This window comes from Pseudophryne corroboree, chromosome 12, assembly GCF_028390025.1.
Source record: "Pseudophryne corroboree isolate aPseCor3 chromosome 12, aPseCor3.hap2, whole genome shotgun sequence".
Lineage (NCBI taxonomy): Eukaryota > Metazoa > Chordata > Amphibia > Anura > Myobatrachidae > Pseudophryne > Pseudophryne corroboree.
The window spans coordinates 12,741,040-12,752,303 of NC_086455.1; the positions used below are offsets into that span (position 1 = coordinate 12,741,040).

At 47.0% G+C, this 11,264-nt stretch overlaps 1 protein-coding gene across 1 annotated transcript; it reads left to right on the forward strand.

Moving 5' to 3' along the window:
- Positions 1-266: 266 nt before the first annotated feature.
- LOC134980793 (dual specificity protein kinase CLK2-like) lies at positions 267-8,018 on the forward strand. The gene is made up of 11 exons (XM_063947759.1): positions 267-527; positions 2,301-2,351; positions 4,332-4,393; positions 4,923-5,076; positions 6,098-6,194; positions 6,485-6,551; positions 6,886-7,002; positions 7,090-7,256; positions 7,382-7,476; positions 7,651-7,780; positions 7,858-8,018. Exons 1-11 carry the CDS (start codon positions 438-440, stop codon positions 8,016-8,018), a joined length of 1,191 nt encoding a protein of 396 aa, XP_063803829.1. The 5' UTR covers positions 267-437.
- Positions 8,019-11,264: the final 3,246 nt, after the last annotated feature.

An 11,264-nucleotide genomic window follows, 5' to 3' on the forward strand; every position in this document is an offset into this window, starting at 1 on the left:
GGTAGTAATTGCCCTGATGGTGCCCCCCTCCTGATGTGCACCCAGCCAGGAGCAGTACGGTGCCTCCCTGCTTCATGGTGCCACAAATACTACTAGCTGGAAAAAGAAACTCAAATGACCCCCTCCCCCCCGCTGGTTCCCATGTGGCCGAGGTGCTCTCCGGGCGCGCAGTGTGCGGGACGTGGCTGGTGCTGCCCGTGTGCGCTGTACTGTACCAGCGCCACACATCGTCCCTGCATTGCCGGCGCCGCCCCTGCGCCTGACAGGACACGGGGTCGCCTGACGTCATAGAGCAAAGCAGGGGCTCCGCTGTGATACAGTGCAAAGCAGGGGCTCCGCTGTGACGTCACCGCCCTTTTATATACCGGGCCCCGAGCGCGGAGGCCTCACACTCCGCGCATAACATCTGGAGAGAGGCGGCTGAAGGTTCCTCCAAAATGTTCAAAAAACATCGCCAGCTGCGACCAACATCGCGCCTTCCACTCCTACCAACATCGCGCCTGCCACGCCTACACCGTGTGCAGAAGGTGAGAGGAACCCACTAACATTATTATATAATTCCCTGCCTGATAGCGCTGTATCATGGGATGTATAATGCATTATCCTGTCTGATGCTGTCTTATATCATTTTACATCTCTCCATTATCACGTTATATTCTCTATAGACCACCAGCAGGGGGCGTACACCTCAGCTGATTCCCCCCCATAATGGCCCTCATTCCGAGTTGATCGCTCGGTATTTTTTTTCTCGCAACGGAGCGATTAGTCGCTAATGCGCATGCGCAATGTCCGCAGTGCGACTGCGCCAAGTAAATTTGCTATGCAGTTAGGTATTTTACTCACGACATTACGAGGTTTTTTCTTCGTTCTGGTGATCGTAATGTGATTGACAGGAAGTGGGTGTTTCTGGGCGGAAACTGGCCGTTTTATGGGTGTGTGCGAAAAAACGCTACCGTTTCTGGGAAAAACGCGGGAGTGGCTGAAGAAACGGAGGAGTGTCTGGGTGAACGCTGGGTGTGTTTGTGACGTCAAACCAGGAACGACAAGCACTGAACTGATCGCAGATGCCGAGTAAGTCTGGAGCTACTCAGAAACTGCTAAGAAGTGTCTATTCGCAATTTTGCTAATCTTTCGTTCGCAATTTTGATAAGCTAAGATTCACTCCCAGTAGGCGGCGGCTTAGCGTGTGCAAAGCTGCTAAAAGCAGCTTGCGAGCGAACAACTCGGAATGAGGGCCAATGTTCTATCTTTCCCTAATTATAAAACATTCTCTCAGACTCATAATGTTATACATGTATCTCCGTCCTGATAGTGTGATATAAAGTTATGCTTCGCCCCAGCAATGTATAAGGGTGGTCATTCCGAGTTGTTCGCTCGCTAGCAGTTTTTAGCAGTCGTGCAAACGCATAGTCACCGCCCACTGGGAGTGTATTTTAGCTTAGCAGAAGTGCGAACGAAAGGATAGCAGAGCGGCTACAAAAAAAACATTGTGCAGTTTCAGAGCAGCTCCAGACCTACTCAGCGCTTGCGATCACTTCAGACTGTTCAGTTCCTGTTTTGACGTCACGAACACGCCCTGCGTTCGCCCAGCCACGCCTGCGTTTTTCCTGGCACGCCTGCGTTTTTTCGAACACTCCCTGAAAACGGTCAGTACACACCCAGAAATGCCCTCTTCCTGTCAATCACTCTGCGGCCAGCAGTGCGTCTGAAATGCTTCGCTAGACCTTGTGTAAAACTGCATCGGCCGTTGTGAAAGTACGACACGCGTGCGCATTGCGCCGCATACGCATGCGCAGAAGTGCCGCTTTTTTGCCTGATCACTGCGCAGCAACCGAAAACAACTAGCGAACAACTCGGAATGACCACCAATGTCCGGCTATCCATATAGTGTGATATAAAGTTATGTATAACCCCATCCTTGTATAATTTCCGTCTGTCCTTATAGTGTCATATGTTATATCCCCAACCTTGTATAATGTCCATCTGTCCATATCGTGTGATATACAGTAATGTTATGTATATCGCCAACCTTGTATAATGTGTGTCCTTCTAGTGTGATATGTTATGTATATCCCTATCCTTGTATAATGTCCATCTGTCCTTGTAGTGTGATATAATGTGATATATATCCCCATCCTAGTTTAATGTTTGTCTGTCCATATAGTGATATAATGTTATGTATATCCCCCTCATTGTATAATGTCGGTCTGTTCATATAGTGTGATATAATGTTCTGTTCTGTACATCTCCATCATTGTATAATGTGCATCCTAAAATTGTCATATGCTTTATAATCACAGATGGTGCAGAGGATGGCTCAAGGGCTGAGGAAATTCTGTAACTTTTTTCATGTGAGTACATCTTACCCTCCCACACGGTATGAGCCGAAATTCACATTATAGCACACTGAATGAGCCGAAATTCACATTATAGCACACGGAATGAGCCGAAATTCACATTATAGCACACGGTATGAGCCGAAATTCACATTATAGCACACGGAATGAGCTGAAATTCGCATAATAGAACACGGTATGAGCTGAAATTCACATTATTGCACACGGAATGAGCAGACATTCACATTATAGCACACGGTATGAGCCGAAATTCACATTATTGCACACGGAATGAACCGAAATTCACATTATAGCACACGGTATGAGCCGAAATTCACATTATAGCACACGGAATGAGCCGAAATTCACATTATAGCACAAGGTATGAGCCGAAATTCACATTATAGCACACTGAATGAGCCAAAATTCACATTATAGCACACGGTATGAGCCGAAATTCACATTATAGCACACGGAATGAGCCAAAATTCACATTATAGCACAGGGTATGAGCCGAAATTCACATTATAGCACACGGTATGAGCCGAAATTCACATTATAGCACACGGAATGAGCCGAATTTCACATTATAGCACACGGTATGAGCCGAAAGTCACATTATTGCACACGGAATGAGCCGAAATTCACATTATAGCACACGGAATGAACCAAAATTCACATTATAGCACACAGTATGAGCCGAAATTCACATTATTGCACACGGAATGAGCTGAAATTCACATTATAGCACACTGAATGAGCCAAAATTCACATTATAGCACACTGAATGAGCCAAAATTCACATTATAGCACACGGAATGAGCCGAAATTCACGTTCGGTCTGTATTTACTACCATAGCTCCTCTACTTGTCTGTTACTACCAGTGATGTGTGGTGAGGTGATGCAGAGCCTTTCCTGTCATACTTATGTATACACCAGAGTTTTGACTATATAAAGTATATGAAAAATACAAAGAATATACAGGTTGAGTATCCCTTATCCAAAATGCTTGGGACCAGAGGAATTTTGGATATCGGATTTTTCCGTATTTTGGAATAATTGCATACCATAATGAGATATCATGGTGATGGGACCTAAATCTAAGCACAGAATGCATTTATGTTACATATACACCTTATACACACAGCCTGAAGGTCATTTTAGCCAATATTTTTTATAACTTTGTGCATTAAACAAAGTGTGTGTACATTCACACAATTCATTTATGTTTCATATACACCTTATACACACAGCCTGAAGGTCATTTAATACAATATTTTGAATAACTTTGTGTATTAAACAAAGTTTGTGTACATTGAGCCATCAAAAAAACAAAGGTTTCACTATCTCACTCTCGCTCAAAAAAGTCCGTATTTCGGAATATTCCGTATTTCGGAATATTTGGATATGGGATACTCAACCTGTATTAGAAATATCTTCTTTGTATTAGTCTAATCATGTTTATAGTCAGAACTCTGGAGTAAAAAGTATATGGCAGGGGAGGCAGTGCATCCCCTGCCTATCTTGTCTGCACATCTCTGATTAATACTCCCCAAATTTCCAGCAGTATATACTGTTGCCCCTGTGTATAATGCCCACATGTACCCTTGGGCTCATATAGTGTGTGTAAATCTGGCTCTGGTACTAGCCAGTGCCTCCTGAGCCATTTACCTCACCCAATATCCCTGGTTACTATATATTTATTAAACCCCTGTAGGCTCTACTCTTCTCAAATGTACATCGTCTGCCCACAGCCTCCACTTTTTGGCCTCATGCACCATCATCACTGTTGAATTTTACTAGTGTGTTAAGCTGTTTATTTACTCACCCGCATCACACCTGTGTCTGTGCTAGCCGTAATTGTTCACACACCACTTATCCGTCCTGATAACACTTATTTTGGGTCTTTTATGTGACTGAAGTATTTGCTGAAGTACTGAAGCCTTTGGGGGCTGGTAGGTCAGTGATTTACTGGCTAGTTTATTTTGTCCCAGGTCCAGCACGCCCAACGGTACCATCTAGAGGAGGAACACAGCAGAGACAACAACCAGGACAGGTGAGCACAGATATGACTCTACCCTTAGTGACTTCCTTCTCTTACTGGCTTTCCTTATATCCGCTCCTGGAATGTTAGAGACAACCAGACTTCACAATGGCCACCAGGAAACGGAGGCTGAGATTGTTAGTGGGGTTTGACACATTGGGCGGGATTCAAATCTTTTATCGCCCCCGATCCCCCGTCTAAAGTGACGGGAGATCACGGGGCGATATTCTAATGACCCCCGTTTTCACGCTGAACGCGCCCATAAGAGCCGGGTTTAGATGCTTTACGCGGCTAAACCCGGCTCTTATGGGCGCGATTGTGAAAAGTCCCGTTTGGGCGTCCAAACGGGTCACTTTTCACGCATGGCGAGCTGATATCGCGACCATCGGCAATAACATTTGAATACTGCCGGCGGGCGCGATGGAGGCGGGAGGGGGCAGAAAAGATTTGAATCCCGCCCATTGTATGAGGTGATCACCAGGGGCTGTTAGGGTTATGCATTTGCTGTGTAATGGGCTGACTGTCCTTACTCTTACCTTAGCTATGAGACACTAATGAATGTCTGCGCTCGACGAATGTGCCGAACTATCCAGAGGGATGGATTTGATGAAGGGTATCCTCAAAAGTCACGGGATGATGGCTACGTAACCCTCAAACAACAAAGCAGATTAAGATCTTGCAGCCGGTCCTCAGCGGTGAGTATCTTGCGGGGCTCATCTCATTGTGCTCCACTTTTTCATTTTTTCTTAAAGCTATACTGGGAAAGATATGTATGTGGGAGGTACTTTTCCCATTGGTAAATGTGATGCATATGTGCGGCCCCTGGGGAACACTGACAGAGGGAGAGTGTGAATTTGGAGTCAGAGGAAGAGACAGATAAGTGGTTAGAGAAAGACAGTAGATCAACCATGAGTGGACAGGGGATGATCCACAGCATCTAAAGCTACAGACAGTCCAAGGAGGATAAGTAGAGAGGAATGACCTGTGGATTTGGCAGTAAGGCTATAAATAGTGACCTTAGTACATGGATCTTGGAGGTGAAGGGGAGGAGAGAGATGGGGTGGGAGAGACTCTGGGACAAGAGAAAGGGCTCATACGCATGCCTGAAGGAGTTGGGACAGGTTGAAGATGTGGGAAAGGTGAGTGCTGACATCAAGTCATAAGGAGTGTGGTCCAGGGCTGGATGGAGGAGGGGATGAGACAAGGGGGCATACTTCATCCCCAGTAGTAGGAGAATAGTAGAACAGGGTGGACAAGCAACAGGTAGGAGTGAGGTAGGAGGGGATGTCCTAGCATGTAGCACCAATTTCGGACCTGAGATGTGTGGCACAGATGGTGGGGGTAGTGAAGAGGTTGGTGGAGAATGGAGGACTGGTAGGATTGGAAAGACCTGAATTAGATTGGAGAGACACAGGACAGAGTCAGCAGTACAAGAGCATATTTGAAGATTGAGGGTAAGTTTGGAGTGTCAAGGGGCAGTGGTAAAGAGTCGTAATGGGGAAGATACTGGTCAGGGCAGGAAAGGGTTACTTTTTGCTTCTGCAATCACAACAATGACAAATGGAAATGAGCAGAATGTTTTGTTTTTTTCTTATCTCTGGATGATTGTATTTGTATATTGACTTGTTCCCCTATCTCTATCTCTCTGTGCCTCATGAACTGACTGGAAATCTATTGCACACCCTCCCACCTCACACTACAATGTGTATCTTCAAGCAGAGAAGTCACCTGAGCAGTACGGAGGCCAGGATTGTGCAAGAAGATCCGGAGGCAAACCTGGCCATAAGCATTGGAGACAGGATTGGTGGAAGATGTACGGGCAAATCTCTAGTTCCCCCAATCACCCTGCCAGACACTGTAGGCCTCTGGCTTTTGTGTTTGGCTTTATGTAAACAAGGACATTCCTCTTCTCTTTTCTATCTATTATTAAAGATACAATGTATGCAGTATAATGATCTTTTATTGCTAGTGTGAAGGCAGGAAGCTAGTGTTACTGATTGTGGCTCCATGCCAGCCTGACAGGCCTATCACTGGCTCTAGCTGCCCGCACTGCCGTATCTCCTACTGTACTTACTGTATGTCCTTATCTCTGCTACTTCACAGATGAGATTGTCAACATCCTGGGAGAGGGAGCCTGTGGCCAAGTTCTCCACTGCCTGGACCATTACAGGTGAGTCTGTAGGTGGAATCAGGCTAATTTAGTAGTAAGGCTGAATAAAGCCTAATGAAATGTGCAGTGTGTAATACATACCTCTATGGATACATCTGCCTGGACCTCCAATACTTCCACCTCTGCTGGTGGGGCTGTCCTGTGGGATGAAGAACATGTTACATAAGTGTGTTACAGAGAGGAGTGGTTGTAGACAATAAGAGCTGTGTGGGGAAGAAGTGGAATACTGATGTAATAGAAATCCTCAGGAATCTGTCGCTGACATCACAGTATCTCCTGCATGCAGTCATATGTTTCCCAGCTTACCTATAATGAATCCTGTCTTGTACTCTAGGGGAGGATCCAGTGTGGCATTAAAGATCAGCAAGATGTGGGAGAACATGGAGGAAGCTGCTTTTTTGGAGATAAGGATGCTGAATAAAATCAGTGGATTAGAGCATAAGTATAAGCAGTAAGAACATGGCTTGTTATTCCCCTACTCTATGCCTCCCCCCAGGCCATTACTGGGTCTAACCAGTGGTGTTTGTTCTCTCAACAGTTTGTGTACACCAATGCTTAATTGGCTGTATTATCAAGGGCGGGTTTGCATTGAATTTGAACTTCTGGGACTTAGCACATACGACTTCCAGAAAAAGAACAACTTTCTGCCATATCCAATTAACCAGCTACGACATATGTCCGAGCAGCTGTTCCAGGCGGTGAAATGTAAGTGTTTGTGGTATAGGAGAATGACCTTGTACAGAGCGGTGGGAAATGGGGACACCTGGTTGAATGTAGGTTTCCCCAGGAGAGACAGAAATGATGTAATTCTATGTATCCTACCTTTTCAGTTCTTCATGACAACCGTATAACTCACACGGATCTGAAGCCGGACAATATCCTCTTTGTCAACTCGGAATTTGAGGAGATTTACAACAAGGAGAAGGTGAGTGATCAGGGTTTGACCTGCCTATTAATTACTGGATTGTGACCTTCTCTTGCTAGTTCTATCCCCAGGGGCACACCCTCATTTAGACATGGCTATGGGGATGTTCTTCAGTTTGTAACGAATTCTTGTACTCCTATGCTCTCTCCCTGTGACCTCCCTCACGCCATGAAGAGTTGTGTTGAGCGATGCATTAAGAATACCGATATTCGGTTGGCTGACTTTGGGTGTGCGTTGCTATATCTTGACCACCACGATGACACGATTGCCGCCCGAGACTACCGAGCCCCAGAGGTCATCTTGGGTGAGTGTTACGCCTCTCTGTTTGGTTTGTGCTGAGGTGACCCCACTGTACCTGACTTTCCCTCCCTGTATTTTCAGGCCTTGACTGGAGCCATTCTGTTGACATATGGAGTATCGGATGTACCCTGTTTGAGTTCTACACAGGAGACACACTCTTCCTGGTGAGTGGTTTAGCTGGTGGAAAGCCTTGTGGCCAATCTCAATTTCTCTATCGTCCTAGTGGATGCTGGGGTTCCTGAAAGGACCATGGGGGGGGGGGGGGGGGGATAGCGGCTCCGCAGGAGACAGGGCACAAAAAGTAAAGCTTTTCCGATCAGGTGGTGTGCACTGGCTCCTCCCCCTATGACCCTCCTCCAGACTCCAGTTAGATTTTTGTGCCCGGCCGAGAAGGGTGCAATCTAGGTGGCTCTCCTAAAGAGCTGCTTAGAGAAAGTTTAGCTAGGTTTTTTATGTTACAGTGATTCCTGCTGGCAACAGGATCACTGCAGCGAGGGACTGAGGGGAGAAGGAGTCAACTCACCTGCGTGCAGGATGGATTGGCTTCTTGGCTACTGGACATCAAGCTCCAGAGGGACGATCACAGGTACAGCCTGGATGGTCACCGGAGCCGCGCCGCCGGCCCCCTTGCAGATGCTGAAGACAGAAGAGGTCCAGAATCGGCGGCTGAAGACTCCTACAGTCTTCTAAAGGTAGCGCACAGCACTGCAGCTGTGCGCCATTTTCCTCTCAGCACACTTCACACGGCAGTCACTGAGGGTGCAGGGCGCTGGGAGGGGGGCGCCCTGGGAGGCAAAATGAGTACCTATAAAGGCTAAAAATACCTCACATATAGCCCTAGAGGCTATATGGAGATATTTAACCCCTGCCTGATTTCTCAAAATAGCGGGAGACGAGCCCGCCGGAAAAGGGGCGGGGCCTATCTCCTCAGCACACGGCGCCATTTCCTCTCACAGCTCCGCTGGTCAGGACGGCTCCCAGGTCTCTCCCCTGCACTGCACTACAGAAACAGGGTAAAACAGAGAGGGGGGGCAAATTTATGGCGATATTTTTATATAACAAAGCAGCTATAGGGGAGCACTTATTATAAGGCTATCCCTGATATATATATAGCGCTTTTGGTGTGTGCTGGCAAACTCTCCCTCTGTCTCCCCAAAGGGCTAGTGGGTCCTGTCTTCATTAGGAGCATTCCCTGTGTGTCTGCTGTGTGTCGGTACGTGTGTGTCGACATGTATGAGGACGATATTGGTGTGGAGGCGGAGCAATTGCCAAATATGGGGATGTCACCTCCTAGGGGGTCGACACCAGAATGGATGCCTTTATTTATGGAACTACGGGATAGTGTCAACACGCTAAAGCAGTCGTTTGACGACATGAGACGGCCGGACAATCAATTAGTGCCTGTCCAGGCGACTCAAACACCGTCAGGGGCTGTGAAACGCCCTTTGCCTCAGTCGGTCGACACAGACCCAGACACAGGCGATGACTCCAGTGGTGACGGTGACGAATCAACCGTATTTTCCAGTAGGGCCACACGTTATATGATTTTGGCAATGAAGGAGGCGTTACATTTAGCTGATACTACAGGTACCACTAAACAGGGTATTATGTGGGGTATGAAAAAACTACCTATAGTTTTTCCTGAATCAGAAGAACTAAATGACGTGTGTAATGAAGCGTGGGTTGCCCCTGATAAAAAGCTGATAATTTCAAAGAAATTATTGGCATTATACCCTTTCCCGCCAGAGGTTAGGGAGCGCTGGGAAACACCTCCTAGGGTGGACAAGGCGCTAACACGCTTATCTAAACAAGTGGCGTTACCCTCTCCTGAGACGGCCGCACTTAAAGATCCATCAGATAGGAGGATGGAAAATATCCAAAAAAGTATATACACACATGCAGGTGTTATACTACGACCAGCTGTAGCAACTGCCTGGATGGGCAGTGCGGGGGTAGTTTGGTCAGAATCCCTGATTGAAAATATTGATACCCTGGACAGGGACAATATTCTACTGTCGTTAGAACAAATAAAGGATGCATTTCTTTATATGCGTGATGCACAGAGGGATATATGCACACTGGCATCACGGGTAAGTGCTATGTCCATTTCGGCCAGAAGAGCTTTATGGACGCGACAGTGGACAGGCGATGCGGATTCAAAACGGCATATGGAAGTTTTGCCGTATAAGGGGGAGGAGTTATTTGGAGTCGGTCTATCAGATTTGGTGGCCACGGCTACAGCCGGGAAATCCACCTTTCTACCTCAAGTCACTCCCCAACAGAAAAAGGCACCGACTTTTCAACCGCAGCCCTTTCGTTCCTTTAAAAATAAGAGAGCAAAGGGCTATTCATATTTGCCACGAGGCAAAGGTCGAGGGAAGAGACAGCAACACGCAGCTCCTTCCCAGGATCAGAAGCCCTCCCCGGCTTCTACAAAAGCCTCAGCATGACGCTGGGGCTTCTCAAGCGGACTCGGGGACGGTGGGCGGTCGTCTCAAAAATGACAGCGCGCAGTGGGCTCACTCGCAAGTAGATCCCTGGATCCTGCAGATAATATCTCAGGGATACAGGTTGGAATTAGAGACAGATCCACCTCGCCGTTTCCTGAGGTCTGCTTTACCAACGTCCCCCTCCGAAAGGGAGACGGTGTTGGAAGCCATTCACAAGCTGTACTCTCAGCAGGTGATAGTCAAGGTACCTCTTCTGCAACAAGGGAAGGGGTATTATTCCACTCTTTTTGTGGTACCGAAGCCGGATGGCTCGGTAAGGCCTATTCTAAATCTGAAGTCCTTGAACCTGTACATAAAGAAGTTCAAGTTCAAAATGGAGTCACTCAGAGCAGTGATAGCGAACCTGGAAGAGGGGAACTTTATGGTATCCTTGGACATCAAGGATGCGTATCTCCACGTTCCAATTTACCCCTCACACCAGGGGTACCTCAGGTTCGTTGTACAAAACTGTCACTATCAGTTTCAGACGCTGCCGTTCGGATTGTCCACGGCACCTCGGATCTTTACAAAGGTAATGGCCGAGATGATGATTCTTCTTCGAAGAAAAGGCGTATTAATTATCCCATACTTGGACGATCTCCTAATAAGGGCGAGGTCCAGAGAACAGCTAGAGATGGGATTAGCACTGTCTCAAGAAGTGCTAAAACAGCACGGGTGGATTCTGAATATTCCAAAATCCCAGTTAATGCCGACAACTCGTCTGCTGTTCCTAGGGATGATTCTGGACACGGTTCAGAAAAAGGTTTTTCTCCCGGAGGAAAAAGCCAAGGAGTTATCCGAGCTTGTCAGGAACCTCCTAAAACCAGGAAAGGTGTCTGTACATCAATGCACAAGAGTCCTGGGAAAAATGGTGGCTTCTTACGAAGCGATTCCATTCGGCAGATTCCACGCAAGAATTTTCCAAAGGGATCTGTTGGACAAATGGTCAGGGTCGCATCTTCAGATGCACCTACGGATAACCCTGTCTCCAAGGACAAG